Source organism: Amblyomma maculatum, chromosome 2, assembly GCF_055883805.1.
Source record: "Amblyomma maculatum isolate TAMU_Amacu chromosome 2, ASM5588380v1, whole genome shotgun sequence".
Classification (NCBI taxonomy): domain Eukaryota; kingdom Metazoa; phylum Arthropoda; class Arachnida; order Ixodida; family Ixodidae; genus Amblyomma; species Amblyomma maculatum.
Genome location: NC_139345.1, coordinates 13231496 through 13250146, shown reverse-complemented (window position 1 = coordinate 13250146; position 18651 = coordinate 13231496). Strand labels below are relative to the sequence as shown.

At 45.7% G+C, this 18651-nt stretch overlaps 1 protein-coding gene and 1 long non-coding RNA gene across 6 annotated transcripts in view; one reads left to right on the top strand and one right to left on the bottom strand.

Annotated features, from left to right (window-relative positions):
• Window positions 1–1000: 1000 nt before the first annotated feature.
• Window positions 1001–8134, bottom strand: LOC146197963 (uncharacterized). Of its 3 annotated transcripts, none has more exons than XR_014704922.1 (4): window positions 7570–8134; window positions 6066–6191; window positions 5419–5585; window positions 1001–1474 (listed from the first exon to the last, which is right to left on the bottom strand). It is a non-coding gene; the product is annotated as an uncharacterized LOC146197963 (long non-coding RNA). The 3 variants fall into 3 exon arrangements; XR_014704920.1 differs by having other exon boundaries at window positions 1006–1474; window positions 5427–5585; window positions 7570–7803; XR_014704921.1 differs by lacking the exon at window positions 5419–5585 and having other exon boundaries at window positions 1018–1474; window positions 7570–7798.
• Window positions 8135–9811: 1677 nt separating this feature from the next.
• Window positions 9812–18651, top strand: part of LOC146197962 (uncharacterized) — a 51591-nt gene continuing 42751 nt past the window's right edge. For all 3 annotated transcript variants that reach the window (XR_014704919.1, XM_084593247.1, XM_084593246.1), the window contains exons 1-3: window positions 9812–9957; window positions 12602–12720; window positions 16899–17323. Coding sequence is in view for 2 of the 3 variants with exons in the window: in XM_084593247.1 (XP_084449373.1) it covers window positions 12611–12720; window positions 16899–17323 (535 nt within the window). In the remaining variant the exon portion in view is untranslated. The remainder of the gene's footprint in view (window positions 9958–12601; window positions 12721–16898; window positions 17324–18651) is intronic.

Below are 18651 nucleotides of genomic sequence, written 5' to 3'. Positions count from 1 at the left end.
TATGATTACTAGATACTAGTAGTAAAAAAATTGCCTTTTTTTTTTACAACTCTGAGCATAATATATGCCCTCAAAAATTAAAACTATTTTCACAAGGCTTCAAAGTTTTCTTGATCAGTCAGTCAGTTCAGGCGTTCAGTCGTGTCCGACTCTTCGTGACCCTATGGACCATGTCACGCCACGCTTTCCGGTCTCTCACTATCTTCTTAACATCACATAGCTTCATCTGCAATGCCTCGAGAATGCCATCTAACCATCGCGTTCGCTGCCTACCCCTTCTCCGGCGACCCTCAACCTTTCCCAACATCAAATCTTTCTCCAGCGACTCCTCTCTTCTCATCAGATGACCAAAGTAGCTGAGCTTTAACTTTAGAATTTGACCCTCCAATGAGCAGTCAGGGTTTATGGTTGACAATATCGACTGATTTGATCTTCTGGCAGTCCAAGGAACTCTTAAGAGTCTTCGCCAGCACCACAATTCAAACGCGTCAATTCTTCGGCGGTCAGCCTTTTTCACAGTCCAACTCTCGCATCCATACATCACAACTGGAAAGACCATAGCACGGGTTATACGGATCTTGGTTGGCAGACTAATGTCTCTGCTCTTTACCCAGACGGCCATAGACGTCCGACGGTCGACCGACGGACGTCCGTTTTCGGACCTTCGGACATCCGACGGAAGTCCGGTTATGTTCGATATACGTACAGCGGACGTCCGTCGGACTATCGTTCGTGGATCCGGATCGCGTCCCACGGACGTCCGACGGGCAGCCGGAGGCGGACATTCGGACGTTTCCCGGAACATGCTTGCAGGGCCCGCTATTGGTGCAAAAACTTGCCAATAACATTCGTGTAAAGCTCAGCAAGCATGTGCCATGGAAATTTCAGTCACATACTAGTGCTCAATGCCTTTGTCGTGAGAGTAAAGCAGACAACAGAATATGCAACAGGTTCAAGTTTCCTGTTGTCTGCTTTACTTGCACACACAAAGCACTGAACAGTAGTGTGCAATTAAAACTTCCATCAAAGAGGCACATATGCTAGCTGAGCTTTACACAAATGCACCATTCCTGAAAACATGCTAAGTGCATAGGCATACCAGCATGCGAGGTTGTAAAAAAAGCATTTTTTTGGCTTTATTGCAAAAACTGCATGCATAAATAGTCTACACTAAAAAAATATCGATGTTAAGGAATGGCATGGTAAAATGCAGGCCAACGGGAGTATTAAGAATCTACTTGAATAATTTTTTTTAATTATCCTTGGCCGTGACAGCTCTTCCCTTGGGGAGGTGGTGGAGGAAAAGGTATTTATTGAAACCTAATATTTCGGAATTAGCGAGGAGATGATCGAGTTCTCTGTGGGCGGCCTCCGCAGGCCGGGATTCCAGGAGCAGTTACTATCCTGTGCATTTGCTCGATCAGCTGTTGCTGGTCTTTCAGGCCTAAGATGGAAAGAGCAGGCTGGGCTCCTCCTGCAATAGAAGGGAAAATTAAATTCAAGTTATCTGTGCTGAACTTTGATTACACATCTCCAAGGGCAACTGCCAGTTTCTCTCAATTGCTTTTTCTAGATGGCACTGTACGCATGCATCTCCATTCAGAACTGTCACATACTATATAGAAAGGTCATATAACTGCAGCAAAACCCATGCAGAATAACAAAATATACAAACATAGTTTGACCAGAACCTGGCATTCAGTATTTTAATGTTTTTATGTCGTCTCTTTGAACATGCCACTCTGACCAAACACGGCATGTTATGCTTGCTGCTATGCACCCTCAGCAATGCCCAAGACATGGAGTGCACATGCAGAGAAACTAAGCATAAAGGATGCTGTATATGAACATAAAGCACAGCCAGAGCATTGCAGTATTACACAGGTACGCATTGGCGGCAGAAACCTGCACTTTGAGCGGTTTAACAGGCAGATTTCTAAAGTAATTGTTCCTGCTCTGAAAAGAAGTGATCAATAATAACATCATTTAAAATTGTTACCTTTTTGTTCTGTAAACTACACATTTCGCTGGTTTCCATGTACCCTCTACCGAAGACATTGCCTGGGCGTGTCGGGGGTATATCGACATCAACATCTAGGCTACAAGCGTCTAGAAAGCGTCTCCTTAGAGCAGCTGCGACGAAGTAACTTATCTGATCACATGCAAGCTGCTGCAGCAGAATAAAGATGGACATTTGACATGTGGCTAAAGCCCAATGTGGAAGCATAGCCCGCCGCTGTGATTGCGCAGTGTTCATGCTTCTACAAGAGTTAAAAGTAAAGTTATTTGTTTACCCACAGCGCTATATGTGACATTACAATAGCAAGGCTTATAGTCACACAAAACACAAAAAGCTGACAACCACAAGCTCCTGATGTATTACCGGCAGCATGCAGCATGGATGTTAGTTACTGAAATATGGTTGCATAATTCTGGCAACCAGCTGTGCATGTATGTCATAGATTTCTCAACTACGCACAACAAATTACAAAAAAAAAAATAATGGTATTTATAAATGCAGCCAGCTGTTCGCAAGAAACATTGTAGCTTTTTTATGGGGAAGGTAGAGGGCGCCAAAGAAACTGCCCCTGTAAAGGCGCCTAATTTGCCCCTATGTAATATCTGGGACAAGTGTGTGGACTACACAAACTGCAATCAAAGCACATAACTTTCACATCGACCAGGAAACTCGGACCATACTTGTCGATGTGAAAGTTGAACGTTAGTTCTTTCATGTGTGCAAGAGAAATAAGGTCACAATTCGTTTACATTTGCGATTCTAGTCCAAAATCTAGACATACTGTCCAGAGACTTTCGCCCCCGCAGTATAAGCCACCACTTGGGTAAGAGATTAGTAAAAGAAGTGTATAAAAGACATTAGTGCTGTTGGACAGCCATAGCTATAAAAATGGTATTGACATTGAAGTACTGCCTTAAGGTGGGGCCTAGGGCATTACAAAAGCAAGAGTTAGTGTCCGCTGGTCCTCATTTGAACGAACAAAAAGAAGGGGGGGGGGAGAAATCTACCTCAAGTACATGTTTTGAGTGACACCAAGCCGCAGTTAGGATTAAAGATATCACACAGTTTTGTGGAAGATTTGGGAGAGCTTTGCTGCTTTCTTACAGGATTGGACAAAAGAGCTCACCATCTTCAGAAAGGCACAGTATATAGAAATGAAAATAGTGAATTTACTGCATCTGGCCACAACAACTTGCACACGGAGAGGAAGATGAACTGAAAATTTTATACATGAATGTACGTATTTACAACAGGTGAAACAATGACCATGATCTATGCCGAAGAGGAAAGAGATCAAAATCTAGCTCAGAACGAGTTCTCCTGGCCGCGGGGCCGTTTCATTAACTTCGGGACTCCGCCCACATTTCTCATCCCCAATGACAACGAACTCACACATGATTGGCTAACAAACATTTTGGCATGTCTTTCCACTTTCATAAATTCTTCACCCTCTCCCTAATACAAGCAATGCAAAAGGGACAACAAATTCGTTTCACAACAAACAGAATTTAGAGAATGGACCTCGAAATGATTGGCTCACTAGGTCACATGCCAAAATCTGTCCCCTAGGAGAAAAAAAAGAAAAAAAAAATTAGAACCCATCAAAACGGTGTCCCACGTGCGCAACCATTTCCCAAAGCTTGCATCCTTGGCGGCTCCTTTTACAGGGCAATTATAGCAATTATTGGCGTCCGAGTCAGCACCATTGCGGACCACATCAGAAGAGCCAACCCACATCCTCCCGCTCCGCATCATACCGTCACTGTTACACACTGCCCCTTTTTCAACGCCGCCATCTCCCACCATTGTTGACATCCAGGGTTGGAATCCTCAACGAGACCCCACTCAGCGCGCCTGCACTGAATAATTGTCACTTTTATGGGCTCCCCAACAAGGAAGAGGGCCTTACACCCTTCAACCTGACAGTATTTTTTCTTTGAACGATAAGCAGTTCTTCCAAAAGAGGTGCTCGTTTCAAAGCTGTGCTGCCTCCGGGTGATGAGTCCAGTCAGCGTACTAAGGACCCCTTAGTACGCTTAGTACTAAGGACCCCTTAGTTGTATACTGTTCGTAAAGCTCCTTAAATAAAAATGAGCCCCCTACATGACACAGCAACGAGAACAAACTGCCTGTCCCCGCGTCTTCGAGTGCGACAGCAAAGTCCTCGGAAGAGGGGACTTCTTTCCCTCTCTGCCTACGTTTCCGTTAAGCACTGTAGCTGCTGTAGCTGCCTCTCTGTGCACGTCTCTCCGCCTCCTGTCCGAGGGCAAGTGGGAGACGGCCGCAGCTGGGCATTGAACAGGTGACCCAAAAAGAGCAGACTAATAATGGTGCCTAGCATACCCACCGATCCCTTACAGAAATCATTAAAGAAATGAAAGCAACACATCAGATAACGCTACAATGTTTCTAAGTGCAAAGTCGACAACTCCAAGTCATATAAATATATGTACATCTCCGCACATTAACTAGACAGAAACAGTGCAGAGTAAACTAATAATTCAGTGTCTAGCAACACTATTAAAAGGGGATAAAGGCCACGGGGGGCTGCGATTATTAGTACCGTTTTGCCTTTAAACTACAATAACATACTTGTTGCAAGCTTAAAATCAAAGATTCACACCTGTCCCACCCACAGCAATGGAACACACATCTGACTCGTCTGCAGAGAAAGAGGAAGCTAGACTATTACAGACGCACCCTTGGTTATTTTTCTGGAATTTCTGAGGGTGAAGAATCTGACTTGTCAGTAGCATGTATATGAATAAGAATCCTATGACAGTAAATGCATCAGATTTTCTGGAGTGGCTTTTCTTTGCTGACCACATATGAGGTGAGCTATAATTTATCCAACTTGGCCTAGGTTTATTCTATGAATAACAAAGCTAAAGCAGGTACACAGTCGTCCACTCAGGCTGAACATGCGAGTGCGTGGCATGCACTTTTTGAAATGCCACTGCATCCATCGCAGCTGCACACCGTAGCGAAGAGGCAGACATTGTGAAGTACCAGCCTCTAGTCCCTCTACCACCACTGGGGTCCCAAACTAGGGACCCCTTGTTTTTGTCAGGACAGGCCCCCTCAGGGTCAGCTAGTGAGTAACCTCATGTATTTGTATCTGATGGAAATGTTTTCCACCACCACCCACAATATGCAGCTGCGCATCATAGCAGATGTGAAGCAACAGCTCCTGGTCCTTCTACGCATAAGCCACTTTGCCTTGATGCATGCCTGCGCACCATAGTAAAGAGGCAGACGACATGACGCAGCAGCTCATGGTACCTTTACACATGAGCCCCCCCATTGTACTTCGATATGCACCATAGCAAATATACAGACTACGCCACACAGCAGCTCCTGGTCCCTCTATGCATAAGCCATTTTGCCTCAATACGCACCTGCGTACCTGAGCGAAGAGGCAGACGTGAAGCTGCAGCTCCTGGGCCCTCCATGCACAAGCCACTTAGCATCAATGCACGGCTGTGCACTGTAGTAAAGAGGCGAAGGACGTTAAGCAGCAGCTCCTGGTCCCTCTACACATCAGCCATTTTGCCTCGATGCGCATCTGCACACCGTAACAAACAGCCAGATGTGACAAAGAAGCTCCTGGTTTCTCTACACATAAACCACTTTGCCTCAATGCACGTCTGCACACCGAAACAAAGATGCAGATGACGTGAAGCTGGAGCGGCTGGTCCCTCTACGCACAAGCCACTTAGCCTTGATGCATGGCTGTGACGGATGCATTGCTATTTTGCAAACTGCATGCCACACATTCTCATTCAAGCTAAGAGTGGACGACTGTGTAAACGTAAAATACTGGTTATTTACTTCAATGGACAATGACAAAAAGTAACATGGTGGACAATGTAAAAAGAATTTGCTGCATAAAGTTTGTTGAAACCAGTTCTACATCCTACATGTAAACAAGCTAAAACCTTAATGTCGAAGGGATGTCCTGTGTGTTTAAAATCACGCTCAAACAACTTCAACACTGACAATCATGATTCAATATTAATAATATAGATAATGATACAATACTCACTTTTAGCCATACCAAAGAAATGAGAATGCAAAGGGATGTTGCTGTTTTTCCCCCGTGGATGACAGTTTTCCATGTTCAAAGTGCTGCTTCCTGTTGGCCTACGAAATCGGCTACAGCAAATGGCATCTGAAAAATTTTTGGAAGCCTCATGCTAGTCTTTAACGAGAAAAGGATTGCCATACAGAAGCAGAACACAAATACTTTTACAACACACTAAAAGCACCAACTGCGGTACTGTTTTTAGGATGACTAGGTAGAGGTTTTGCTGTAGCAAGCCAAATGTTAGCCTTCAATAAGGAAAGCATTCCCATACAGAAACAGAACACAAAAACTTTTACAACACATTAAAAGCATCAATTGCACAAATGCTTGTAAGATGACCAGGTACAGGTTTCTGCTATAGCCCACATCATGTGACCAGCAGTTATCAGAAGCCTTGTATGTGAGCATGATGCCCTAGATTCAATTTATGGCTATCACTGTATTAACAAGCATGGGTTTAAAGCTACTTTAATATGATAATCTAAGAACATGGTAAGAGCTTTCAGTGCGAGACATAAGCTCAGTATCATGCACTATAAGGTGCTGCATGGCTCTAGTGTAGCTTTGGCATTATCTCGCTGTCAATAATGCAATTAAGTTCTGAGGAGCCTTTGAATATCTGTAAGGATAAAGCAACAACAATTTTGTTTTCATCTCACTTTTGCTCAACTCGTGTTTTTTTTTTTTTGAGCCTGCGGCTTGCATGGCCTCCCAGTATGCCTGTTTTGCATAAAAGAAGGCGTTGCAGGCACCAGAGCTCACAGCCCAACTGTATCGCGGCGGCGGTATGTCAAATTCGTGCCAGAACAGCGCAGAACAGCGGGTCAAGAAAAAGACAAGTGCTGACTTTATTTTTTTCTCTCATCTCCTTGTCCGCTTGTTCTGCGCGGTTCGGTCCCACATGCATAACCAACATGCGCAAGGGGCTGTCCTGGTTTGTCAAAGCTTAAGGAGAGTACTAAACCTTTAGTTATTTAGTAGCTACAGCCGTTCCTTCTAGAAACTGTAGTTGCCGTAAATCTCGAGAAAGATCAGCGGCTGTCCATTTAAAAAAAAAAAAAAAGCTCGCGACGTTTTCACAAGTGTAGGCATGTCGCACGATAGGCTCGAGTGCAAAAGATTTCTCGTATAGTTTTTACAACGCAGCACGTTGCGCATGGTTAACAAATTAACTCCTTTAAGCTCGGGCAGGCACTCCTTTATCAGAGACAGAGAAGTTGCGCGGCTTACTGGCGCAGCGTCCAGTAATGCCGATAAAGATGGCGCTCAGACTTGAGGCTGCACTTTAGTTAGTGGGCGCGGAGTCCATAGAGAGTATATGTTTCTCTATGCGGAGTCAGTCGCGCTTAAAACACTCGACCGTTCGGCTGCTGTACAGAGCTGTTTCCTTACCCAAAAGCTCAGCACCATCGGTGCATCGAAAAGTTCCACTAAAGAAACAAAAGTTCGGTGAAATACTTACTTTGGAATGGGCGGGTGAACAAAGTGTGCCAGCCGCACCAAGCCACAGCAAAAACAATGCTAGCAGTGCATTACAGCCGTAGGTATTTGTAACTGCGCAGTAAATGCAGAACACGGAAACGCGAAGCCATCATCCATGACTAAACTTCAACTTATCAGATGGATTGGATTGGCTCATATCAGATTTTTTTGAGGATAGGTTCGGTTTCGTTCTTTTTGAGCTTGCTGCTTGCTGCGTCTATTCAGCCACTGATTAAAATTTCACCGAAGCATCATGATAGAAAAATGTTTAATGGTCATTTAACTTTTAATCAAAAATTTTGATGGCAGAATTCAACGATGAAACATGCGGAAAATAAAAAAAAACTGTTTAATGGAAACGCTTTCTATCGCATCGATTCGCCCTGACATCATATAATGCAGACTTGACGGCATTACTGATTTATACGCAATTCAGACGAGCACGACGACTACAAACTATATCATAGCTGTGTAAAACCAAATCCAGTGGCGGACGTACGGCGGCTGTCCGCTGGGCGAGCGGATTCGACCATCCGCTTTCGTACGTACGCCGGAATTCCGGCGGACGTCCGAAATCGGCCGCCGAGTTGCGGCCGAGTTCGGTTGTCCGTCGGACGTCAGTGGCCGTCTGGGTTACTAGGCGGTCAAGGCTAACCATTGCTCTCTTTCCCAGAAGCAGGCGTCTCCTAATTTCATGGCTGCAGTCTCCTTCCGAGGTAATCTTGGCGCCCAAGAACAGAAAATCTGTCACAGCTTCCACTTCTTGTCCATTGATGCTCCAGGACTTGATAGGGCAAGACGCCATGATCTTCGTCTTTTTAATGTTCAGTTTAAGCCCAAACTTCTCACTCTCTTCTTGTACGCGCATCAGAAGTCTCTTGAGTTCCACTTCACTTTCTGCCATTAAAGTGGTATCATCCGCATATCTAAGGTTGTTGATACGTTTTCCAGCAATCTTCACTCCAGCTGAAGAGTCGTCCAGACCGGCCTTTCTCATGATGCACTCTGAATATAGGTTAAATAGGCAGGGCGACAGTATGCAGCCTTGCCTCACCCCTTTCTCAATCGGAAACCAATCAGTAAGACCATGCCCAGTTCTGACTGTGGCCTCTTGCCCTTCATAAAGGTTCCTGAGGAGACAGATGAGGTGAATTGGAACTCCCATCTCTTGGAGAGCTTGCCACAATCTGCTGTGATCTACGCAGTCAAACGCTTTCGCATAATCAATAAAGCAGAAGTAAATGGGTTTCTGGAACTCTCTTGCTTTTTCCATGATCCAGCGAAGGTTGGCAATTTGGTCTCTAGTTCCTCTGCCCTTGCGAAACCCAGCTTGCACGTCCGGAAGCTCCCGATCCACATACTGCTGCAGCCTACCTTGCAGGATAAGTTGCTGAATTTCGATGTTAGTATTTCCAGTATTTCCACTATATTATATGACATTAGATGGGAATTTTTAGATTAATTGGGACCTAATATAAAAAACATTGATTGATAGTTTAATGTATATAGTGATTGAGAAAAAGTATTCTAGTTCACTATAGTATACATTACTGTCTTTAAAACAGCGACAGACTCGATGCTCGATCGGGCTCGGAAGAAACCACGGTGGAAGAAACGAAGGAAGTCGGAATATGAAAATTGTTTTTGAAAGGAGAGAGATCAACGAGCACTGACAACAGTTCATGTGCTGCAATCGACAATTTTTACCGAACGCAAGCTTCATCCAAGGAGGATATTGGAGGATATACACAACTTTGGCTTCATCACGAATGAATGAATGAATGAATGAAATTTTATTGTCAGTTATTTGGCATTCTTCATGGATGTCTTCAGCAACTCTTCAGACGGCTGGCAGTTGAAGTTGAAGGGCGACCTCTCGCTCTCCTGGTCGGGACGCTTGGTCAGAAAAATAGTGATCTAGTATTCCAGGCACTATGTCATGCTTCCTTTGAGGGGGCTCATGAAAAATATTCGCATAAGTAAAGAATAAGTTGGTCCATGCTGGTGGTTCAATGGGAAATAATAGCGCACAAACGAAAGCAGGATGAGCAACAGGGTACAGACAAGCGTTATTTGTAGCGCAAAAATAAAACCAGGGCGAATGTGCGCAACAGTCGTACATGCTCACTGATTTCGTGGAGCGCCTGCACGACCTTGCCTGCACGGCCCAACTCTGCACCACGGCCACGGATTTGTGGAATCTTGCAGATAAAATTTGTATCTCTACGATATTTGCATATTTTACCGGTAGTGGTGTCCCGATCAGTGCCGGCTCGACCGGCGCCGACGCACTTCCCGTCATTCATTGCGGTTCTTTCATAAGTTGTGTTGGTGAGTGGCAGCGTTGCGCCGCTATCGACAAGAAAATGTGAGTAAATTTTCCCCAGTATGACATGTTTATTAAATTGCAGTAGGTATGTTAAGTGTTGTGGCATGTAGTGCTGCTTTCAAAACAATTGTCCAAAGGCCGCTTGAAGCTGCAAGCGAGTTTTCTTTTCATGGATTGTGTTAGGCCTACCCCGATGCGTCTAGCATGACGCACTTTAGTTTAACTTGTTTATAATATTGCATAAAAAGTTGCCCTGATCTGGTCTATTGTTTCTAGTTTAGTTGTGTCCTGAGCTAGTCTGCGGCAAGTAGTGCTTCATTGTTTTCTTACTATTTAAATTTTCTTTTTCCTACCTGTCATTTCTTCGTAAAAGTAGGCCTACCCGGCGTGCTCTCTACTGGCGGTGTCCAAGATCATGTTGCGCAGCAGGATACGCGATAGGAGGTGCATGCACTACTTTCAACGATTGTTTCATAATGGTGTTGTTCTCCAGTTGGTTTTCGTTCCTGCTGAAGCAAATTTATCACTATATTTAATACGAAGAGAGCAGTTCTCGGCGTTCATGTGCCTAATATATGCGCGCAGAAGCGCGAGATTGACACTGAACAGTACGTCATTGTACTCTGAAAAAGCAATGGGACAAGCTATTAGTGGTCGTGAAAAGTCGGTCCACCGACTTTTGTGGTACCTACCGACAACTAACGCGATTTCGAAGAGAAGACATATGAGCTTGTGCTGTGCCTCCTGGAGAACAGTGCCTGCAGCGTCGCGCCTGGCTCCATAGGGTGCGTTCCAAATCGTCTATCAAGACTGCTTCGTAGACGTCTACAGGTTTGCGTATTGGAACGCGTCTACCTGTCTACGCCTGGCATCACCTCGCGACATAATGAACTAAAACGTTTGAATAACTATTATAACGCTGTTTTCTTTAAAGCTTTTTGACAATACAGGTGAAAATCACGTTTTTAACGGCTCACCGATTTTTTGCAGCAACAATATTGCATGTGTAATCGCCACAACGTAGACAGACTATTCATAGGTTAACTTGTAGCAGACTTCTCACGCAATGGGCCCGCACACGAATTGACGGGAGAATGTTAGTCTGTTTTTCCTCTTTTTTTTTTATTACTGATGCTGAAGTGTACATGCTTCTCGGATGTCTCATTCACGCCATCTTCAGGCGAATTCTTTCTTCTGAGATTAACTGAAAATCCGCGGAAGAGTTTGCCACGGCTACTACAGCAAAATAGAAACACACACGTGCGCTGTACAGCAGCCGTCCTGACTCCCGGCGAGGTGCCCAGAAAGCGACGAGTTCGTCGATAACATCAAGAAACTCGTCAAGTTGAAAAAGAAGACCAACAGCATCGAACGCACGCTTTCCTCTTAGAGCGCGATACAAGAATCTGCAGTGCTATGAATCTCATGACCATAAAAACAGCCAAATTAGCCTCTAGCTAGTGCACTCATTGACGTAACAATTACGTTTGAAAGATTGTTCATATGCATACTCCGGCATTCACAAAGAGCACGACCACCATACAGCTATTGCAACCACCGCAAGGACGACACGCTCAGTGCGAACCGCGCACTGTCCGCCATGTTCAGACAGCAAAGTAGTCTGCATCGATGTTGACTTCGGCGGAGCAGTCTTCGCGAGAATTGGAACACGTCCCAAGATGGCGGCTGCCTGCGTAGCAGTCTTCTACTTGGGGGTATTGGAACGCACCCATAGTATTGAAATTGGTGGTCTGTTTCGCTGAGGAACTGTGGTGGCGGCGCTAGCGTTACGCCCTATACCAATACATGTTATGCACCCGCGAAGCATATGCAGGCGCGCTTTTGCATTCGTATCCCTTTTTATTTTCTGTTTGTTTGAAACACCTTCGAGACCATTAAAATTTGCAGAAGTTGCCTGCAAGTGGCTGCTCCGCTGGCGCGAGGAGCGGCTGCTAGCATGACATCCGGATCTCTGAGGCCATGCTGCTAGAGAATAACTTTGTGACCGGAGTCAAAATTACGCCCTATTAGGAAAGGGAGTGGTAGTAGAGATAGGAGGGTTTGGCGGGAGGAAAAACCCCAAATGCTGCAGGCACGGATAACTCAAGGAGGCACTGGCTTGTGACTCAAGGGAGGCAGATCATGTAACAGTTGTATCTAAATACGCTTGATAGAAGGTTGGTAGAGGTAAGAAAAACACAATGATTTGGGCTAGTTGGTTGCAATTCATTGTGAAAATATTTGCAGCACAAGAAACGTAGACGCAAGTGTAAGGAACAAATTGTAGCACCTGTTCTGTCTTTGTTCTTTACACCTATGCCTATGTCTCTTTTGTGCTGCGAATTTTTTTCACCATAGAGTTAGGAGCTGTCATATTATTACGTTCGACTAGCACGACGGTTCTCGCTTGGCGTCCTGACGTTGTAGGTAAACTAGATGAAATGGAATGTTGCTTTGCTGAACAGACACACCAAAAAAAATTATAATCACCCACCTTGCTACTTTACCACGTTAGGCCTTCATGCGTTTATTTCCAAGCACTAATTGTGTTGGTGCCGGCACTGGCGTACCTCCATTATTATGATTATGTGTTTGTGTGAACCCTTTGTTATACTCTACGTTTTCCCTCTGTGTGCTTTGTTTGTTTGACCAGTTCTATTCATTGCTTCATTTTTCTTATCAGCATTCAGAGATGGACGGCGGAGGAATGCGTGGCAGAGGTGGCTACTCCCGGGGAATGAGCAGAGGAGACTTCACAAGAGGGCGTGGGGCGCCCATGAGAGGCCGTGGTGGCCCGCCTGGGTGAGTTCAAAGAATCACGTTAGCAATATGCTATAAGTACAAGGCACACTGCAAACAACTCCATCCAATATTCTCTGTAAAAGTAGTTCCTATGGCTTCCTTCTTACAATGCTTGCCTTGTAAAAGTTGTTTCTATGGCTTCCTTTTTACAATGCTTGCCTAGTAGCATTGGGTACATCAGATTTTTTACAGTCCAGATTACTTGCTGACAGGTCTCTGCTTCTGCTCTGACGGGAAGCAGCGGGGTTACATGACCTTGCAAGCTCCCTTCATCTTGGCAAGCGAAGCCAACCATCAGCCACCATGCAGTTCTTTTTCAGTGGCGCCGCACGCAGGTTTATCTTTTGGTGTGGGTGTAATGCTAACGGTAGATAGTAGAGGTGCAAATCAGTGGCTGCTTTTCGTGAACGGAGCATGACATGCCTGCCTGATTGTGAAGCATCTTACAGAACTCTGCTTGGCAGGATTTTCTTGCCGTTGCAGCTAATGAAGTTCTTCCAAGGGACCAGCTCACTGCGCTCAAAATCTCAAAAGAGAGATTGTGTCATTCTTTAGTGCACAATATCTTACGCAGGAAAATAAAAAGTGTGCGGAATGCACTTGAACTCAAAATGGCTGTTGGCCCAGGAGCTTTGCTGGTGGGCGGGGATTCTAGGCTGCCTGAGGAAACTGTGTCTAGCAATCGGGAATTGTCAAGGAAATTTCATGCACCGGGAAAAATGGGAAATGTCAGAGAAACCATCAAAAATTTCGCCAAGTCAGGGAAAACGGCTTGATATATTCTGCAGTGCGTTTTGATTTTAAGCTGGCAAACAAGTATGTTATTCATGCAGATTATTCTTTTTGTGCTGAGCGCGTGGCCCCCACCGCGGCCGCGTCGCAAGGCGCGGTGTGATACATTACTTTGACGCCAGCGCATGGCTGCACTGCCACAATAGAACCAATACGCATGTGAGATTGGATACCCGTGTGCTGTGCGATGTCAGTGCATGTTAAAGAACCCCAGGTGGCCGAAATTTCCGGAGTCGTCCACTACGGCGTCTCTCATAGCCTGAGTTGCTTTGGGACGTTAAACCCCACAAACCAAACCAATCAATATAATATGCGGAAGCGCTGCGTGAGAGTACAAGACAAACAGCAGGAATAATCGCGCCGGCAGCGGCCAGCGCGAAAGCGATCAGTGAGCCGAGCTAAAGCTGAGGTTCGTTGTGACACTCCAGCAGTTGGCTGCTCATGTCTTCGCGCTTCATGTGTGTGATAAGACTGCTTAACTCTTCCATGTCCCATACCTGCCAACTCTTCCGAATTTTCCTTAAAATGTACGAATTTTGACGTCTTACGATTTTACAAATCTTGCAGGAAATTTTATGGAAATTGTTTTATTTTCGGAAAAAAAAAAAATGCGGACATCTGTTAACATCATGGCCTTTGAGATAACACCACACGCACGGAAGGGTAATTTTTGAGGCCAGGTTAACACTATTATGGTACCTTTGGCGGCCACGAGAGGGCAACACATATTTGTGATATCATCATCAGCAGCTGCAAATGTTGTAGTGACTCCTATCGTCTACTCGGGGGACCACGAATCCGTATCCAAAACTCAATACCGCCTCCGCCAGGCTAGTGGCTGTTCCTTTGTTTACGTGTTTGGACAACTTTGGTGTTGGCCTCTGTTTTTGCGTGATCTGTGGCCGTGTCCGACTTAGTGTGACTCTGAAGTTTTAGTAGTAGCGATTTCGCAGTGCAATGGCGGGTTCAAAGCCGCGACAGTACTTTCAAGTATTTTTGAAGTTGTACGCGGCAGAATTTTCGTGCTTCGTGCCATCTAAGAAAGGAGAGAAGTTCGGATTTTGCACCACGTGTGCCTGTGATGTTAACATTTCACATGGTGGCAAGTCCGACATAAAGATCCACATCGCTTCAAAAAAGCACTAAGGATACGTGCGCGGACAGCCAGCCGAGCCTGACAAGTTTTGTTCGCAGTGACAGCGACCTCGGTGTGATTCGTGCAGAATGCCATTTCACGGCGTTTTTAGTTGAACACAACATTGATCACGCTGTACCACTTTTCCGGAGAATGTTCCCCAAGTGCGAGGAAGCCAAACGCTACGCCTGTGGACGGACAAAGACGACGGCAATTGTTCGTGAAATGGCCACGAACGCAGAGACTCCTTTGCTGGATGCCCCCAAAAAAGCAGATATTTTCGATTGCTGTGGACTGAAGTAACAATAGGGATATGCAGCTCGAACTAGGAGTTTCGCTCATTTGTTTCAGAGAAAACTCTAAAAAGTCTGCTGATAGTGAAAGGACACCAGAGTGGCACCTGCTTTGAGCAAGCCTACATAGAGAAGTTTTTGAAGCAGGTGAAGTCAGCAACTGCAAAGGCGTTGCAAAAATAAATCGTGACACAATTACTCTATGGGACACGGATTTTGCTTGTGGGTGAGTGAGCAAGGGTGTCGCTAAAGATAAATTCTTGGAAAGTAAACCCCCCCCTCCCCTTCCCGGTCGCGGAGGTTTTATGAATTTTGAAATCTTCAGGTTGGCGGGTATGATGTCCACGCTTACGAACTCTGTATCGGCATCGCATTCCGTGTTAATGCCGAGGTGAAACCAGTTTTGTTGGACCGTGGACTTCCCTGATAGAACAGACTTCTGCCGTAGAGCAGTATGCGGCGACGGTGTCAACTCGGTGTACCGTGATCCGGGATGCAATTCACGCTGTAATTGGAACCCGCGGTGTCGTCGTCGGGCAGCCTGGTTGATGTTCCCTGCACAGCTAAGTCTGCCACTGGCTGTAACTCGGGTTAGGAAAACCTGCACAAAGCTGTGCATCGAGAAACGCGAGCGCAAACGGAGACGCACATGAAGCACGGCTATGCTCGAAAAGTCTGCTGGTGGTTCTCGAACAGGGAAAGTGGGCAACAGCAAAATCATGAAAAAAATAGATCATTCTCCATTGGAGTCTTTGCACATTACTCTCCATGACTCGGATTTCACTTATTGTAAAAACATCGGTAAGCTTGCTGCAAAAGGTATATCCTTTCAAATTGAGCGGAAAATGAAAAAATTCGATATCATACATACATGCCACCGCACACCCCAAGACACGCTCACAGAAAGCCTCGTTCAATTTTATTTCTTGCACGGCAGCTTGCATTTCGTTTCAAAAGACACTGTGAAGTAGGGCAGTGGTTCACAGCCATGGATGTGTTGGGGGGACACTTGTGAGCCAGTGGAAGGGGCGGGGGTGGGATCTGTACGGACTGCTACAGCAGTTCCCGCAGCAAGTTGTGGAATTGGTATTAAGTTGAGGCTAAATTGGCCTCCAAAAAACATGCACTTTGTAAGCCTGCTTGCTATGGCCTGCAGAGGCTGAGAGGATGATGCTACGCTTCAGCGCCAGTTTGCATTCCGCTGGAGGGGATTCAACTCCTTCCAGCTCCATGCTGCTTGCTTGTCACACCCCTGAGAAAGCGCGTTCAACAGTGGAGCCAGACCTTAAGTTTCACCAATGCCATAAATGCTGTAGACTCTTCCTTGAGAGCTCTCAATTTACGCACTCGCACTTCTTTCGCCATAAGAAACTGAAGTCTGCGGGCATGGATTTCATTAACCCCCAAAGATAGCTATAGAGCCCCTTTTTGTGATATGCTAGTGGCAGTTCATGTGTTTCACTGGCTTTCGTAACTGTATAGTTTGCTTTATGTATTTGAGCCAAATCATATGCCAGGAACTTTGTTCTGCTGTGGTAGCAGTTGGAGCATGCTGCTTTGAGGCGATGCAACACTAGGTATCTCTCTTTTTTTTTTTTTTTTTTTTTTTCACTGGAAAATTTTGAATCTAGCAAAATAGCCATTGCACATACTACAGAAAATTGTGTTTAATGGTGACTGACATTTGAGCCAGAGATGTGTGGACATTCTTTTAATAAGATGGCATTTTGAGGAGTCTGTGAAAAGAGAAAATTTAGATGTATATTCATGATGTGGCAGTTCATGTGTTTCACTGGCTTTCGTAACTGTATAGTTTGCTTTATGTATTTGAGCCAAATCATATGCCAGGAACTTTGTTCTGCTGTGGTAGCAGTTGGAGCATGCTGCTTTGAGGCAATGCAACACTAGGTATCTCCTTTGCAGCACATCTGAAGACCTCACTTTTTTTGTCCATGCAGTGGATTCAGGGGTGGCCCTCCTAGGGGTGGGCCTGGAATGAGAGGAGGTGGAGAGTTCCAGGGTCGGGGTCGTGGAGACTTCACCCCGCGTGGCCGTGGCGACTTCACCCCACGCGGCCGAGGAGGAGGCGAATTTGCACCGCGAGGGGGGGGTGGGGCCACTGGCGATTTTGTGCCGCGAGGGCGCGGCGGCTTCACAAGAGGACGTGGTGGACCTCCTACACGAGGTCGGGGAGACTTCACGCCACGTGGCCGTGGAGACTTCACACCGCGTGGCCGTGGGGACTTCACACCTCGGGGTCGTGGAGACTTTGCACCTCGGGGTCGTGGAGACTTTGCACCTCGGGGTCGTGGAGACTTCACACCACGTGGCCGTGGGGACTTCGCTCCTCGGGGGCGAGGTGACTTCAGTGCTCCTCGTGGCGGTGAGCTTAAATTTTTCTTCCATTTTCGTTGTTTGTTTTTTTTCTGTAAGTAGTGGTACATAACATGCATCAGAACTTACTGTTGTATTGACCTCATTACCAGTTACCAGCAGCTAAATGCCAGGTGCTTCTGTCCAAGCTTTGGCATGATGCAGATTGAATCCATATTGCACTCTGCTCAAGGCCATGTCCGCATGTGCTAAGCCTAGTGCTAAATCCTCCTCCAGTGATGTTCTTAGCGGATGAACTAAAATATGAGCCATTGAAGTGCGAGAGTTGTTTGCGTGAACTGACCCAAAACCAGGCCCACTAGCGGAGATAGGTGGGTGTGCTACAGTGGTAATTTTTGCTGGTGCAGAGAGCACTCCAAAAATGGCACTAGTTCTATTATCATTAATTAGTCGCAGACCATTTTTTCGGACTTGACGGGGCCCGGGAAATAGCCAGAATAATCAATCAGTCCAAAAAATTTGTGAAGTTGAAAAAAACAAAACAAAAAAAACATCACTTTTCTGCAAAAATGATCTGTAAAAATTGCAGACTTCGCTGCTTCCCTTGTTTCATTTATATGCCGATAACAGGGAGTTATAGCATAGCACAATCTGCTATTGTGATCGGCTTCCCCGCGGCGCCTATGCGCACGCGCTCACGTGATTAAATATGTCAGGCGTGGCCGCCAGTGCGCTCGCGGTGCTTCTGCTGACTGGTGTAGATGTGGCAAGTCTGTGCGCCGCCGAGAATAATGCAACTTGCTGAAGGCGGTCATCGCGTGCGCAATGCAGGCGTGAAGAATTTACAAACTGTGTTGCCACTGTGAAATTCATTGTAGTCATTCTTGGGTAGTTAACCCCAGGGCAAGACAAAGCCCTTTTTCTAAATTTCTTTCCTGCATTAAACAAATTTTTATTGTTTGTCAATAATTTCAGACCCAACGTCTTGATCCTGCCGGGGTGGCGCAGTGGTTATGTTGCTTGAATATTGTTCCCAGGGATGCAGGATCGAATCCCGGCCTCAGCAGCAGCTTTTTGATGGAGGCGAAAAGCAAGGCGCACATGTGCTGTGTGATGTCGGTGCACGTTAAAGAACCCCAGGTGGTCGAAGTTTCCGCAGTCCTCCACCACTGCATCTCTCTTAGCCTGAGTCGCTTTGGGGCGTTAAACCCCACAAACCAAACCAAACCAATGTCCTGAAGAAATGAAATTGTCTTGCCCTTAGAAATTTATCGAGGTATGAAATAATAGAAACCTCATGTAAAAACTGCCCTAGAAGTTTGAGAGAACACTAACCTTTTTGTTTGTTGAGTTATCTCAATGAAATATATAGGGTAA